This window comes from Canis aureus, chromosome 21, assembly GCF_053574225.1.
Source record: "Canis aureus isolate CA01 chromosome 21, VMU_Caureus_v.1.0, whole genome shotgun sequence".
NCBI lineage: Eukaryota > Metazoa > Chordata > Mammalia > Carnivora > Canidae > Canis > Canis aureus.
Window position 1 is genome coordinate 4,892,737 of NC_135631.1, and position 16,282 is coordinate 4,909,018.

The 16,282-nt window shown below is 59.8% G+C and overlaps 1 protein-coding gene across 2 annotated transcripts; it reads right to left on the reverse strand.

Annotated features, from left to right (window-relative positions):
- Positions 1-8,257: 8,257 nt before the first annotated feature.
- RIN1 (Ras and Rab interactor 1) lies at positions 8,258-16,224 on the reverse strand. Of its 2 annotated transcripts, none has more exons than XM_077862504.1 (10): positions 15,615-16,224; positions 15,292-15,472; positions 15,073-15,187; positions 14,905-14,977; positions 14,669-14,760; positions 13,775-14,512; positions 13,255-13,560; positions 12,823-12,954; positions 12,538-12,689; positions 8,258-8,538 (listed from the first exon to the last, which is right to left on the reverse strand). In XM_077862504.1, the coding sequence occupies exons 1-10, from the start codon at positions 15,698-15,700 to the stop codon at positions 8,440-8,442; spliced, it is 1,974 nt and encodes a 657-aa protein (XP_077718630.1). In that variant the 5' UTR covers positions 15,701-16,224; the 3' UTR covers positions 8,258-8,439. The 2 variants fall into 2 exon arrangements, with proteins under 2 accessions (XP_077718630.1, XP_077718629.1); XM_077862503.1 differs by lacking the exon at positions 8,258-8,538 and adding an exon at positions 9,461-11,616 and having other exon boundaries at positions 15,615-16,215.
- Positions 16,225-16,282: the final 58 nt, after the last annotated feature.

Below are 16,282 nucleotides of genomic sequence, written 5' to 3' on the forward strand. Positions count from 1 at the left end.
CCGGGGGCGGGCCAGGGCTGGGCTCAGGCCTTGTAAGGAGTGGGCTGGGGCCGCTGCCAGCTCCCTGCTCCCGCTCCCCCGGGGCCGCCGGAGCAGGAAGCAGTCGGGCGGGGGGCAGAGGTGGGGGATGCTGGAGGGTAGGGGTTGGGGGAGGCGCAGCCCGCTCCCTGGGAGTCCAGAAGAGGGGGAAACGCCTGTCCCGGATGCTGGAGGACCCTCAGAATATCCCGGCAGTCCGGGGCTCTTGGCAGTGGGGTGAGGTCCCCTCCCAGAGACTCGCCCGAGATCCAGTCGAGACACACCAACCTCATCACACTTGTGAACTGTCGCAGGGCCCAACTGCTCATCATATATGTGGAAACATGCTCTGTCTCATGCCCCTCACAGCACACACATGTACGTGTGCTCCTCTCCCCACTGGAGAGCACCCTCACAACACTGTCCCATCATCCCAGATTTGTACATACTCTGGCATGCTAGCCCTCTTAGCTACACATACATAGGTGGTGTGGCATCTACGTGCCCTAACACGAGACACCCCTCACGTTCACGTGCAGGTCCTGCATGGGAACCACCTTGATCACGCAGGCACCAGGCATGGGCATCATCAAACCCTCATTTATAAACTAAACTCCTGCCCCAACCTCCTCCCATCCCCAAGCTTCCTGGCTCCAGCTGGACCGGGTGTGTGGGGGGGAAGGAGGAGGAGCAGGGGGCTGCCCTCCCTTCACCTCTGCTCAGCCTGGGGCCCTGGGAACCTGGGCTTAGAGGGGGAGGAGGCAGCCCCCAAACAGGAAATGCTTCTCTGGGCTCCTGCAGCAGAAGGGCAGGGTGCATGGGGGAGGGGATGGGGTGGGGGACTCGGCTGCACTCAGGGTGAGCAGGGCTGACTGGGAGGGAACTGACTGGTGAGAGGCCATGTATGGGCATGAAGCTCACAATGACACATACATGTGTATGTGACACAGGCGTCACATGTGTGGAGCCTTCCCTGCCTCCAGAGTCTGCTGCATGGGCCTGGCCAGGGTCCTCTTCCCGCCCCTCTTGGAGGCCTCTGGAGGTTTGTGCACTGAGCCCATCATCCAGGATGGTCCCCGGGGAGCTGGCTGTCAGATTAACCCGTGAACACCCACTGTACTCTTAGCAGAAGTTTGAGCCAGGGATGGGCACATGGAAGAGAGGTTCTGCCCCTCAGTGCTCTGCCACTGATGTGCTGTGTGACTGCTGGGAAGTCACTGACCCTCTCTGGGTCTCTGTTTTTCTTATCTACAAAATGGGGTAATATGTCAGGGCCTTTAGGCTCAGCAGGGCTATCGAATCACAGCATTCAGTGTTTGCAAATGTGCTTTGTCAGCTACAAAGCATGAGGCAAATGTTCCTTAGTCTTCTGAGCAAATCTTCTGGGTCGGGGGTGGGGACCGGGCAGCTTTACTAATCACCTTACAGTGCCAGGGCTAGCCCTGCAGATATGGCCAGCTCCCCTGAAAACCAGGGCTTTTGAAGCACTTACTATATGCCTAGAAGGTTGTTCTTGAAAGGTCTACATCTCTGAAACGTATAGAATTATCCCCCTTCTCATGAGAGGAAAGTCAATCCTCATGAGAGGAAGGCAGGTCATCCTTCCCTTGGCTCAGGCCCAAAGCCTTGAGATCATCTTTGACTTCTCTTTCTCCCACACCCGACATCCAATCTCTCAGCAAATCCTGTTGGCTTCACCTTTGGAGTAGATCCACAATCTGACTGTTTCTCACCACCTTCTTTGCCACCCACCTCTGGCCTATGCCACTGGCCCCTTCCATCTGGATCCTTGCAACAGCCTCTCCTCTGGTCGTTGTCTTGCCTTCTCCATCCTGCCAGAGGGATCCCTTTAAAGCCCAAGACAGATCTGGTTACTCCCCTGCTCAGAACCCTCTGGGCCCCCAACGCACTCAGAAGACAGGCCAACGTCTTGGCCGTGACTTCCAGGCTGCTGTGGTCTGCCCCCAGACTTCTTACCCCACTCCCACTCACTCCTGCTCCAACTCCTCTGGCCTGTGGCTGTATGTGAAACTCACCAGGTCCACGTCTGTATCTTACAGGGACTGCGTTCTATGTTGTAAGATGTTCAGCAGTATCCCCGCCTTCTACCTCGATGCCAGTAGCATCCCTCCAGTTGGGACGATCAAAAATGTCTCCAGACATTGCCTAATGTTATGTCCACCCCCACCCCCCACCCCTGCCCCGGGGACTACATCACCCCCAGTGGAGAACTCTTGCTCTAGCAGCCTGTGAGCTCCATGAGGGCAGCGTCATTGTCTTGTTCCCTACTGTATCCCCAGAGCCTGGAAAGAGCCCTGCCCAGAGATGCTGCTCAGTAGGGTTTGTCTAATGAATGAATGAGACTCAGGTAAGTGAAGAACCTGGCCCAGGGCCATGCTGGGGGAATCTGGGATACCCACCTACTCCCCACACCTGCCCAGCCTTCCCCAGAAGTCACGTCAATTCAGAACAGGGAGATCCCTGGAAATCAGGAAAGCTTTTTGCAGGTAGGGACACTGAGGCCCAGGGAATCTCAGAACTGGTCTGTGGCACGGCTGGAACTGGAGTGAAAGCTGCCTGCCTCTTGTTCCAGTTCTCTTTTTGCCGTGGTGTCCCCAAGGAGCCATCAGGCAGGGTCTGAGAGTTCGGCATGGCATCAAGACGTGAGGATGGGGGAGGCGGGACAGGAAGAAGGCAGAGCCTAGACAAAGTGCTGAGGTGGGGGAGCTCCAAGATGTGTCTGGAGACTACAAAGGACTCCACTGGGTCTGGAGTGAGGGACATCTAGAGAGAAAGTAAGTGAAGAGAGAATGTCAGAAAGGGGGTAGAAGCTTGGCTTGGAAGGCAGTAAGCTACCCCTAGAAGACTGGCCTCCATCGTGGGGACCACGGGAAAGAGGTATGATGGGAGTTCCCTGTGGCTGGTGTGTGGTGGGTGGAGGGGGGACAGGAGGCCAGGGACCAGTTAGGAGGTTGTTGCAATAGTCTGGGAGAGGGGAGGGAGCTGGCTGGAGAGCCGGGCAGCAGGGCGGGCCGGGCTGGGGGAGGCAGCCTCTGGAGGCTCCTTAGGGGCTGGCCAGAGCCTGATCCAAGGGTGTGGCGGGCCCAGTCATGATTCGGGCAATGGCCTGTGCTGGGGCGTCTGAGGGGAGGCTGTAAGCCGTCTGGCGAGTAGGCAGGTCAGAGCAGAGGTCAGGACTCCAGCCTCAGTTAGGGTGAGGGGTTGGGTGGCGGGCAAGAGAAGCAGGAGGAAGAGGCTCAAAGGCCAAATTCCAGATGATCTGGCTGGGCTGACGTGCAAGTAGAGGGACTGCAGGGTCAGGAGGGGGCGGGGGTAGAGATTGAGTGGGGCACCTCTGACCCCAACAAAACTAAGGGTTTTGTGGGTGGAAAATGAGGCTTGGAGCCACACCTGGATGCCTGGCATTCCCCTGCCCCCATGAGTTGGGAGAGGTGGAGTTGAGGCGGCCTAAGAACTTCCTACCCTAGTCAGGACAGTGACACAGTGCGCACAGTGTCAGGGATGGGATCTGGGTTGAGGGGACCGAGGGGGACTGGTTAGGTCTTACTGTTTCTGCAGTCGCATTCGGTCTGGCTCATTTTGCTTCCCCCATAGTGCAGAGAAGATGCTAACTGTGCAGTAAATGCTTGGAGGATGGTGGGTGGATAGATAGATGGATGCCTGCATGGGTGAGTGCATGAGTGCGTGCATGGGTGGGAGGGTGGTGAGAGGTAGGAGAGTGGGGGGACCTTGGGTAGGTGGACCAACGGATAATGGGTGGATGGATGTAAGGAGTAAGTGGGCGGGTGGATAGATGGCTAAGTGTATGGGTGTGTGGATGAGAAGGTGTTTAGAGGCATTTGGATACCGGGATTCAGGCACAAGTGCTAATTCACAGTGAGCCACGCTGCGATGGGTGGTGTGCAGAATGCGACTCTGTAGATCCGTGGGGTGCAGTCCAGTGGGGGGAGGCAGGACCGCCAAGAGGACCGCTGGCAGGGATCACATGTGATGCTTCCTCGTTACCACAATCTGTTTTCTCTGTTGGGGCCTGAGGCCACAGTGTCTTCCTAGCAGGGGTGGAGACAGCTCGGGACACCAAGCTCTCCCGGCAGTGTGGGTGAGGAGGCTGGAGTCCTCTGCTCTGATCATGGCCTTTATGGGGAGAGCTCACCTCAAAACGGGCTTGAAAACAGAAGCCCACTTCCCCAGAAGGAGCCTTGTGTTCCAGCTACTGGGACAAGCCAGACAGTGGTTTTGGATGCAATGTGTGGGCCCGTGGGGGTGGGGTGGGGGTGAAGGCGGCCTGCAGAGGGGTTGGCCCGAAGAGAGCCCCATGGAACAGCCAGGATGGGGGGGTTGAGTACGATTAGGGGGCGCCCCCTGGGCAGGCGTCCTAGAACCTTGGCACAGTTTGCTGCTGAGCCAGCACATTGCTTTGTGTGCAAATCACCTCCTTTCCTCCTTTTTCTTTTGTCCCCATCCCCCTACCTCCTTCCATTTCTAAATTTTTCCCAAACCACCCAGCCTGCAGGCTGTCAGGGAGGAAAGGCCAACTAGTGGGCAGGAGGCGCCTGGTTTTGGGTGGGAGCCGCAGGAGGGGAGGTGGGAGGGGTCCCAGGGCAGGAGTGGGAAGGGAGGGCAGTGTGGGGGGAGGGCAGTGATTCTGGCCTCCTTCTCCTCCCCACGTGCTGGGGCCGCACCCTCTGTGCTTCTGGATGGGAGAGACCGCAGGAAGGGGGGTGGTGCTGGGGACCGGAGACGAGACGGGTGGGAGAGACACTTGGGGAAGGTGGGGTCCAGGAAGAAGGGATCCAGGGCCCCCCGGGGAGTAAGGGATTCCGACAGCTGGAGGGTGCTGGGAGGTGGACTTCACCTTGGAGAGAGACTGGGTATGCTGGTGGGTGTACCTGGGTGTCGTACATGAACGCGTGCACATGAGTGTGTATGCTCGCGTGGGGCTGGCATGGCTGAGGGTGTCCACAGCTGTGTGTGTCCCCATGGGCCCACAGCTGTGAGGGGAGACCCTGGGTGGCCCAGCCTGGGCACAGCTGGAGCCCCAGTCCCTCTCCTGGCAGATACCTGACCTGAACATCTGGCCACATCTGCCCACAAGGATGGGAGTCCTGGAGCCCACCTCGGAGCTAGAAGGGCCCAGCTGTTCTGCTCGGTGTGCTCACAGCTCAGAGATGGACAGGGCTTGCCCCGGGTCACAGGGGAGGCAGAGCAGGAGCTACGCGAGTTTGGGGTTCCCAGGAGGGGCTGGCTTCCTGGCCTTCCTCTGCTGCTCCCTGGCTGTGAGGCTTCGTGGAGAGCCTGTGAGGCTGCCCTGACCTGGCTGCAGCCGCCTCATCTGTGGGAGAGGTGACTACGGGTGAGGCCTGTGTGCTCCCCGAGGCATCTGGGAGAAGCCTGGTACCTAGGGTGACCGACCTGCCCCAGTTTGCTGAGGACTCTCCCTGTGTCAGCACTGGAAGTCCCAGATGCTGGGAACCATCCTAGCCCCCGAGCAAACAAGGATGGTTTTGCTGTGTCACCAGGAATGTTTCTTTCTTTCTTTTCTTTTTTTTTTTTTAAGATTTTATTTATCCATGAGAGACACAGAGAGAGGCAGAGACACAGGCAGAGGGAGAAGCAGGCTCCCTGCAGGGGAGCGCGATGTGGGACCCGATGTGGGACCCGATGTGGGACCCGATGTGGGACCCGATGTGGGACCCGATCCCAGGTCTCCAGGATTACACCCTGGGCCGAAGGCAGGCGCTAAACCACTGAGCCACCCGGGGATCCGGGGATCCGCATGGAATGTTTCTTTTTCCACCGAGTCCTTCCCACTGCTACCCCAGTGGCAGCATCCCGCACCTGGAACTTGCACTCTTCTTCCTGTCCTCTCGCTGTCCCAGGGACCTCTGGAGTCTCACTGTCCTTCACACTGTTTCCGGTGCTGTTCCCTCTCTGTTCCCTCTCTGTCACAGGCATCTCCAGTGCGGCAGTCACTCTCTGGGGTCTCTCTGTCTCCTCTCCCGTCCCTAGGATTATCACCTTATTGGTTTCTCCAGTCTGTCTCTCTGTTCTCTGCCCACTTCTGGATCATCCCTCTCTGCCTCTGGCGTCTGCCTCCCTGTCTCCCCATTCCTGTTCCAGTCTCTGGCTCCCCACCTTCCCTGGGTGGTCCAGGCCTCCCTCCTCTCTCCCGGCACGCACCCCCAGGGCTGGCTAGGGTGGGAGCCAGGTCTGGGGGCTATGACCAGGCCGGGAAGGGGAAAGCAAGCAGACATGATATTTATGTTAGGACTTCAAAGTGGAGCAGAGCCTGAGGCAGGCTTGGTGGGGGCCAGTGTGGGTAGGAGAGGGGAGGAGGGTAGTAGCAAAAGCTCAAGCCCCTCCCTGGTGAGGGTCTCCTTGTGGACACTTATCTCCCCCATGGGACACAGACCTACAGTGGGGACAGAACAGGCTATTTTGGTGCAGAGTTCCAAGAAAGGCACTTCCTGTGCATGCGTGCACGCACGCGTGCGCACACAGACACACACACCCTCCTGCCTCCAGCCCCATCCTTTCTTCCTGTCACCCTGCAGGAGCAGCTGGATCCTCTGAGCATCAGCCCAGCCAGGGAGGCAGGGGGCTCAGGAGGTGGCAGGAGCAGAGAGCTCCATCTCAGCAGGAAAACAGCCCTGGCGCTGGGACAGCTGTGTGTTCTCCGCTTTCTGGCAGAGGCCTCGCCTGGCAGGGCAGTGAGGGTCTGTAACCCTATCAGCCCCGACTGGGCCAGCCCCGTCCAGCCCTTCAGGGCCTCTGGGGTCCACCCCAGCTGCCTGCTTGAGGGCCTAAGGAGCCGTGAAGGTCACCCCACCCTTGCCCCCCACCCTTGGCCTAACCCCTGCTAAAGACACCCAGCTGCTGGGGCTGGGAAGGCTTGGGGTCAGGGGCCCAGGCCCTAGTGGGGAGGGCGGGAGGGGCTGATTGTCTCATCCTGCAGCTCAGCTCTGCGTCCTAAGCCCCTCCCAGGAGCCAGACCAAGCAGACACCCCTCATGCTGGGCCATCCCTCATGAAGCCCACTCCCATACTAGAGGCCTGCTCTGGACTCAAGATGCTTTCTAGTGTGAAGCCCACCCAGGCCCCCAAAGCCCCAGCCCCTGGGTCATTACCCTCACCCTCCCAGATCCTCCCCAGGCGCTTCCCGTGAATCACTCAGGCTGGAATCTGATGAGCTCAGGCCTCCCCGCCCAGTACTGCCGGCCTCTGCCTCCTTCCTGGCCAGTGGGCTTGCCACACCCCCCACAGGGGTCTTCTCAGCAACTCACAGCCCCCACCAGGGTCCACCATGGACTGGAATGGCTGAGTGTGGCAGGGATAGGCCAGGGCTGGAGTGAGATTAGTCAGAATAAGGGCTTGGACCTCGGGCAGCCCAGGTGGCTCAGCGGTTTAGCGCCGCCTACAGCCCGGGGCGTGATCCTGGAGACCAGGATGGAGTCCCACGTCAGGCTCCCTGCATGGAGCCTGCTTCTCCCATATTACTAAATAAATAAAACCTTTAAAAAAAAAAAAAAAAAAGGGCTTGGACCTCTTCTGCATGATCAGAAGTATCAAAGTCTGCATGCGTGTGTGTGTGTGTGTGTGTGTGTACACTTCCTATGCCCGTGCAGAGTGAGAAGGAAGCCCACGTGCCGTGTCTGAGTGGGGGACTTGGCTGTGGCAGTGGCAGTGCTACACGGGTAGGTGTGTGTTATGGAATCCCTGTGTGGCAGTCATCACATGTCTCTGTGTCAGCCTGTTCCCATGTATGTGTGTCAGGGAGTCACGTTCTGAACCACGGTGGCAGGGAGGGTGTTGAGGGAATGTCTCTGCGTTTGCAGATCTAAGGGTGTCTGTAGGGTGGGGCTCAGAGGAGCGGCCTATGTGTGTCACTGTGTCCCATCCCGCAGGCCACGAATGGCTAACAGTCTCCTGGTGTTCCTGCCGTTCTGAGTGTTCCTGTTAAGGCCGGGGCTGCCTAGGTGTTCGGTACATGACCGTGGCATGCAAGGTGCCACACCTTCTGCGCACAAACATGAGTCAGGATGTTTCTGTATTCAATCGGGGAGGGGGTTGGTGAACACGGATCACAAGACCACAGCAGGGTTAAATGCTCTGTGACGGTGGTGGGTGTCAAGGACTACCTTTCTCCCCAGCCTCCCAGGGCCCCTCTCAGGCCACCCAGCTCTCCTTCCCAACCTCTGTTGGCAGGACCCCTGGGGGATGGCCCCCGGCGCCCCCGCCCCTCTCCCCGGGCCTGGCACCAGGCTGAGCGCCTGGGGGTCCCCGGAAGGAGGCCGGCAATGGCCTGGGAACGGGTGTGCTCGCCCCCTGGCGGCAGCAATGGAGGATGCGCCGCCGCCTCCCCAGGAATTCGGAGGAACTGTTGAGGCTGCGTCTTCCTCCATCAATCATTACACGTACATGGACTGAGTGCCAGTTCCAGGCCAGGCATTGTTCTAGGCGCCCGAGATTTGGAGGCGAACAAGGCTGACTTGGCTCTGACCTAGTGGGGAAGACAGACCGGGAGCTGCGGTGACTCTAGGGGTGATGAGAGCAACATTTCCAAGCCAGGAAAGGACTTGGCTGCTGCTTGAGAGCGAAACTCTGCCTTCCAGCCCTGCTCTGCAGCAGTGGGTGCTGGGCAAGGTGCGGCACCTCTTGGTGACTTCCTCTTCCAAAAGGCCAAAGGTGGGAGGCAGCGTCAGGAAGGGGCAGTCCTGAACCTCAATGCACACACAGGGCGTGCTGTTCTTGCCAGATCACACTCATTCCCTCTGCCTGGGGCTGGGGGTGCTTGGTGCTTGGTCCATTAGGACGCAGGAGAGTATTGCTGAGAGGATGAGTAAATGAGTGCTTCTGCGTTGGAGGATTGCAGAATCCGAAGCTCCACAGAACTTGGCAACCCAGCTCTTTGCCCTTTACTAAACTACTTGCCCTGAGCAAGCCTGTTTCCTCATCTGTAAAATGGGGATAGGTCAGTCTTATATTGGCCTACCATCGCCTGCCCTGCTCAGAGTCCCAGCCCCTGTATGGTGACCCTTGATCATGTTGAGTTATTCGGCCTCGGCCCCTGACCAAGCAGAATGTCTTGAGAAGATAAACTAAAAGGCTCAGTAGCAAGCAGGCCCTGGTAGTGCTCTGATGAGCCACTGTGAGGAGTGTGCTGAATTCCCAGAGCCAGAAATTGGGACTGAGCACAGCTAGGGGGTTAGGAAAGGGCTTGCAGAGGCCCCTAAGGAAGGGGCTCAGAAGCCTCTGCCAGCCCCAGTTCCCATGACATGAGCTCCACATCTGGCCCTGGGGTTCTACGTCTTCCTCTGGAACTGAACTTGAGGCATCCTGTGTTTGGTTCCCAGAACCCAGGCCTCCCTTAACCTCCCAGCTCCCCACCTCACTGCCCTTCACTCTTATTTATCAAACTCAAATCAGGGGACAACATTTATTGAGTGTCTCCGTAGTGCCCAGTGCTGTGCAAGGCACTGAGGTGTGGGCATGGGATGGGGAGGGAGGACATACAAAAGGGGAGACTCCCTATCAGCAAAAAGCGTGGAGTGGTGGGTGAATATGGGGTGGGAAGAGCTGCTGGTGGCCCAGTGAAAAATTTGGGAGCCCTGCACCCAAATCTGTATCTGGACTGTCTGAAATCCCAACGTCCAGGATTTCTCTCTTCCGGTTGTCATTGTCTGTCTGACATGCGGGCTGATGTCCTTTTGTGCTCAGCACTGAGGGAGCCTGGCTGGGGTCCTCCTTCCACCAGGGCCAGGTGGATAGTGATCCCCATGGAGTTAGCGTCCCCCAGATCCCCGATTCCAAGGGAGCTGAGGGAACCACAGCACCGGCCCCTTCCCCGACCCCTGGTTGCCTGGTGGCTGCCAGAGTACAGAGCCTATGACCACCTAACTCTGTGGGGCCCTGGAGCCGCCCTCGCCCCTCTGAATTACCCACTCTGCCACTTCCTGGGCTACACGCACCCTCTTGTGGTCGTTACTGGCATCTTCTTTGCTCCGATTTGCTCCCAGCTCTGCCCCTCCCCCCCACTTTGGGGCTGTAGGGCATTAGGGTTAATTTATTGGTGACTTAGACTAAAGGGTGTCTTTGGAACCTGACACCTGGTTTGGGTGGGGAACCCTTAATGGCTGACTGTGCAATCAATATCTCAGGAGTCACTTCCCCAAACCTCAGTGTATAATAAACTGTGCCCAGCCTCCCGTGAAGCTCTTGTGAGGCCCAGAAGAGGCTAAGTGCAGAGAAAATAGTTTCCAAGCACCCTTCCATTTGAGAAGCCTGTCTCCCCTGTTCAAGTCCCCTGGGCTGCCAGTGTCTGGCAGGACTTCCCATCTTGAGGATGGACTGGGGTCTGGGTGATCCTCCGGCTGGGATCTCAAGGATCTCCTCTAGAATCACAGACAAGAGCCTTCAGTGAATGCACACAACAGACCCTCAGAGGGGGTGTTGCTAATAGCACACCCCCACCCTCTCCTTCCCTCTAGTCTGAGCTCTGCTTTGCATCAGAACCATCCATTTGACTCCTGGAGGACTTCTGGGAGAAGGCAGGACAGCAACAGCACCCCCTCTTTCTAGGTGAGGACACTGGAAGACTGGCATTGCTAGTCTTCCAGGTGGGCTAAGGCCAGACTGGGCTCTGAGCCCTTGTGGGGTCCCTGAATCCTCCTGACACCCAAAAGCAGGTGAAGCCTTCTGGAGCCTTGAAGCCCCAAGCCAGGAGGGGCTGCCAGCACAGCGCCTCTGCCCCACTGCTGCCACTGCCAGAGGCTGGGCCCCTATTGGGTTTGTCCCTTGCCGGCACTCTGGCTACTAAAGGCTGGTTGGCCTCCACCTGGGAGGGAAGGGCAAGAGGCAAAGAGCCTTAACCCTTGGTGTGGGGTCCCTCAGATCCCCTCAGCTTTATTCCAGTGTTCCATTATAGCCAGTCCAGGCACCACCCCTGCAGGTGTGATCACAGAGATGAGTATCAGACAGAGGGTGGCACGCCCAGGAGTGGCCTGGGGTGGGGAAGCCTGAGAGGGGTGGGCCTGAGAGGCATTCCCAGCAGGCTGAGTTTTACATCCCAAATGACCGGTCTGGCCCCTTCCAGCTACTCCTCTGCTGCCTCAGCCTCTGGCCCCCCTGGCTGAGCAGGGCCCTCCCTGGCCTGGCCCATACCTCCCTCGGCCCTTTCAGTAATTGTCTCAGACTCTCCTCTGCTGTCCTCGGGACTGGCTTTGACCTTGAAGGCCCCATCTCCCTGGCGCCCCCCCGCCTCCTCCCTGTCCCCTGCCTCTGGCTGCCCACTGCTGGCCTCTGGCGTAGCCCTAGGTGTGGCCTCCTGGGCCTCAGGCTGCTCTGCCCTGCGATAGACCAGGTAGCTGGTTGTGGGAAGCCTGTGGGCCAGGGCTCCAGGGGGCAGGCAGTGGTAGCCCTGCTCCTTGTATAGGAAGAGGCGAAATGTGTCAGGCTGGGTCACTCGGAACTTGGTGGCACAGAGCTGGCTCAGGGTGGCAATCGAGGCCCCTGGGGGCACTGCCAGGGTCTTGGAGGTACAGCCGCTGCTGGGGTCCTGATAGGCTACTCGGAGGAGGTGCTGTGTAGAAGGAAAGGAAGAGTTCGATCCTGCCTGGCATATATCTGGCTGCAAAGCCTGAGGTCCCAGGGTAGGCTCTTTGGGGACAGGGTGGGGTGGTATAAATCCAGTGGTAGAGCCAAGAGACAAAAGCTGTTTGGACAAGGTGAGTTTCAAGCTGGGCTCAGAGGAAAGGAGAGACCTGCCTTGGCTAGCGGCTGGAAGGGTGGCCCCAGCAGGTCTCTAGAGCCCAACAACCAGACTCAGAGCCTATCTAAGGCTAAGCCTGGGCCCTAAGCACATATACTGTGTCAACTCGTTTAATCCGCACATTGACCCCAGGAGGCAAATACTGTAACCTCATTTTATAGATGGGGAAGCCAAGGCACAAAGAGGTTACATAACTTGCCCAAGCTCCTGCAAACAGAAAGTAGCAGAGCCAGGATTTGAACCTGGCATCTGGCTACGGGGTGTGAACTCTTAACAAAGACTAGGAAGGGTCCCTTGACTGGATGGAGAGGAGGGTAGGGGGAGCATGGGCTGGGAGCCTCACTCCACGGGAGGGCAGAGCCCCAGGTGGAGGCCAGAAGTCAGGATGTGGGGCTTGAGCTTGCCACCATGTCATACCTCAGTTTCCTCAGTCTGTAAGATGGGCATATACTAATGGTCCCAATTTGGAGTTTCTATGAAGCTGCAGGGCTGAGCCCCTAGAGTCACAGAGCATGGTGCTGGCACACAGAATGCACCCTCTCGAGAAAGGCTAGGGTTTGAGGTTTGGTCCCCATAGGGTGCCATGTCTATGACAGGGTGATATAGGACTAGCTTCTCCCTTGTTGGGTCTCACTAGGGGAAGGGGGAGACTGTGCAGGGTGATGCCAAACCCCCCCTTCTGCTCTGTGCTGGGGCTGGGCAGCTCAGCAGATGGGGTGGACGCCCTATTACCTGGAAGCTGTGGGTGGCAGGCAGGCGGCGCTGCTCCCAGAGGCTGAGGGAGCGCTGTAGCTCCTGTGACGGGCTCAGGGGGACGGTGTGGGCCTGGTCCAGGCCACTCAGCAGGGCCAGGCTGGCCGATAGGCTGGTCAGGTAGTAACCGCCTAGGACACAAGGGGAAGAATGCAGCTCAGGCTAGGGGTAGGTGACACTTCGCCACCCCCCACCACTTAATGGGGACCGTGCAGCCCCTGAGGCAGCCTGGTCCCACACAGGCAGGTGGAGGAGCTTCCTCACCCTCTCCGGTGAGCAGGGTGGGCTCCAGCAGTTCTGACATGTACTCAGCCTCCAGCAGCAGCTCAGGAAGGTCGCACTGGGCCAGGACGAGGCTTAGCAGTGGGAGGAACTCATCTGCCCCCGCGCCCTCCCCTGTGGGGTGACAGGGGAGGAAGCTTCAGACTCCTCTGGGGCCCCAGGGTCAGAGTCCACTCCTTGTCTCAGAGAGGGACCCTTCCCTCCACCTGCTGGGCCTTGGGTGAAGTGGTCTCTATGGCAACCACAGACAGAGGCTGGGGAGAGGGTGCTCTACTCTCTGGGCCTCAGCTGTACCATCTGTGAGATGGGAGTGTTGGGCTCACTTTTCCCCCTGCTGTGCCATTCTGGAGTCTCAGTGGGAGGCTGCCTCTGCCGCAGCAGGGGGCTGGCTGGTAGTGGGAGGAGGGGGCATACCCGCCTGGGTCCTCAGGGCTGTGTAGAGCAGCTGGCAAGCCTGCAGGAGCCGCTTGACCTGGGCACTGGGTGAGTAGGCATGGAGCAGCTGCAGCAGCTTCTGGTGCACCTGCTCCATTTCTACCGGGGAGGGCAGGCTCACATGGGACCCGAAGGCTCCAGGGCCCTGGGCCCGGGCCAGGCGGAGGCCTTCAGCCAGGCGGCCCAGGGAGCCATTGGCAGAAAGCCGGTGGCGCAGGCGGGAGGCCAGGATGGGCCGGAGAGGTTTGAGCACGGAGCGGTGCAGCGACTTCTCCAAGATGTGCTCTGAGGAGGAGAGGCGGGCAGGGTCAAGGGGAGCAGGGCGCAAGTGGGGGCCAGCGTCCCCGGGAGGGGGGTGCAGCCAGAGGGGGAGAGAGATGAAAAGGAGGAGGAATCTCTGGGTGAGACGGGAGAATAGTGGGAGAGAGGTGGGGAGCGCGAAGAGCTGGAATTACAGACTCTGGGGCTGAGCCCGTGGAGCCCGGGGCCAGGGTCTCACCCAGTCTCTCGGGCGGCAGCAGCTTCTCAGGGCCCAGCTCTGTGCTCAGCATGGCCCGAGCCCGGCTCAGCGCCTCTCGGACATCCTGCAGCTCCCGGGGCTCAGGGCCAGCCCGCACCTGGGTCAGGAGGTCCTGCACCAGCTGGCCCACAGCCGTCTGTCGGTCCTGCATCAGAGCTGTGGCCACCCGGCCCACCTGCCGCTCAGGCGCCAGCAGGGAGCAGAAGGCCGCGCTCATGGACCGCAGCAGGGGCCTCCGGTGGCCCAGGCGGGGTGAGGTTGCTGGGCTTCCGTGGGCCCTGGGCGCCCCCTCCTCTTCCGAGCTGCTGGGGGAGCCGCAGTCTACCTCCCGGAGGGAGGGTAGGGGTGGGAGGCTGGGGCTGGCGCCCCCTGGCACACAGTACCCCACTGAGCTCTCCCTTCGCAGAAGCTGGCGAGGGGGTAACCTGTCTGTCTCCCTGGGGGCTGCACCTGGCAGAATGGGGACCGGGGGAGGTGGCACAGCGGGTGGAGACAGAGGGCTAGAGGTCTCCGTGGACACACGCACTTTGAAGCTCCTCTTGAATTTCTCCCGCTTGGTGGGGCCCAGGTCCCCTGGGAACAGGGGATTGAAGAAGCACAGGGCAGCTCCCGTACCCTGGTCCAGCTCTTGTGGGGGCCGGGGCTTCAGCCGGGGCAGCAGCTGGTCTTCAGATGGGCCCTGCTGAGCCCTGGTGTTGAGGGAGGAGCTCCAGAACTCTAGGGAAGAGAAACCAATTGGGGCCTCGGGGAGGTTTGGGGAGTTGTGCCCAAATGAGGGAAAGGCACTGACTCAGGCCTTGCATCCACGTGCCTTCCTTTCCTTCTTGGCCTCGGCTTGTCCATCTGTGCAATGGGTAGCAGAAGAGCCCTTACCAATGCCCAGATGGGAGATGGCTTCCAGTTCCTTGTGGGTGGCTGCCTGGCAGATGGCTCTGGGGAGCTGCAGTGGGAGGAGGAGGATGTCTCTGAGGCCAGAGAGAGAAACAGAAAGCCAGGGGTGAGGGATGCTCAGGGCACTGGGGGCTGACAGAACCTGCAGAGGTTGGGAGGACAGGATGTCCCAGGGACCTGGGACCAACGGACACCAGGCACCCTGCAGCCAGGCTTACCGGGTATGGCAGTAGGCGCAGATGAGCTGGACCAGGTCTGGGAACATGAGTTCTGAGCCCTCCAAGGAGACGCCTGAGGGACGGGAAGTGCGGTTGTTCTCCAGAAAACACCCCTGTGCCCGGCCCGGACTGCTTCCAGCCCCTTCCCCCCAGGCCAGTCCTGCTCACCCCCAGGGCTCTCCTGGATGTAGTGGCTAGAGACAAAGGAGGGGCCACTGGCCTCGGGCAGCCGCACGCACAGGGCCTGGCACCCGCGAGTGTTAGATTTCCGCACAAGGAACATCTGCAAGGGACAGGGGTCCGAGGCTCGGGACCTCCGTGTCCAGCCTTCCCCCCCGCCCCGCCCCGCCTCCGCCGGCCAGTCCCAGGATCAGGGGCCAGACTCACCCCCGGGGGCTCGGTCCTCAGCACATGCAGAGCAGCCGCCGCGCTGGCCCGCAGCTGCAGCCACACGGGCCGCGTGAGCAGCAAGCGCTCCCGCAGGCTCACGGTGCGCCCAGGCCGCTGGGGCCCAACTGTCTGCCACCCACTGGCCCCGGGCACGTCATACAGTGGGTCCTGGGCTGGCCTAAAGGGCGAGCACCAGATCTGAGCAGGGGCCCAGGGGGTGGGACCCTTGCCCAACCCTTTCCCCCCACCTCTGCCCTGGGACAGACCCTGCTCTGCCATCCCTCCCTGTCCCACGGGGCTGCCCTTCCAACTTCACTAACTTTTCTCTCTCCGGGTGCCCAGGTGTGAAGTTGGAGAGGCTGGGGGCTCCAAGAGGTCCAGCCCCTGGCTCCCCAGGGGTTTCCATGGCTGGGAGCTCCTTTGGTTTCTCCCGGTTTCTCCCAGGACTCAGGAAGAGAATCCAGCCCCCAAGGCAAGAGCGCTCACATTCCCAGCAGTGAGTAACACTTCCTGAGGGCGGTTCGCCCTGTCACGCCCCGCCAGTTAACTCTTGTGTGTCCCCTTAGCCCGGGCAGTGCCCGCTTCCTCCGTGTTCAGGCCCAGCCTCAGGGAGCAAGGGTCCTCTCCGTGCAGTGCCACTCCACGAGCCCCGGCTGTGGGGCTGCCACCTCCACACAGCGCATCCTGAAGCCTCGCCAGCCTCCTCGAGGCACACGAGCAGGCGGGAAGGGGTTAAGCTGGGCCCATCTGGGTCCCACAGGCCCAAGTTTGCCCATGGGGCACCTTTAATTAAGTTTGTGGTCAACTGCTCATTTGTGTGCCCTCCCCGCCCCCCGTCAGCCCAGTGGGAGGGCACCCCCTACTGGTCACAGATGACTCATTCTCGAGCCTAACTTGGGTTTTGGATTTTCAGGTTGCCATGGAGAAAGGATGCTGTGTCTCCTTGGAAACTAACCCCTTTGCTTAACTGAGGTTCTGGGGGTGGTTC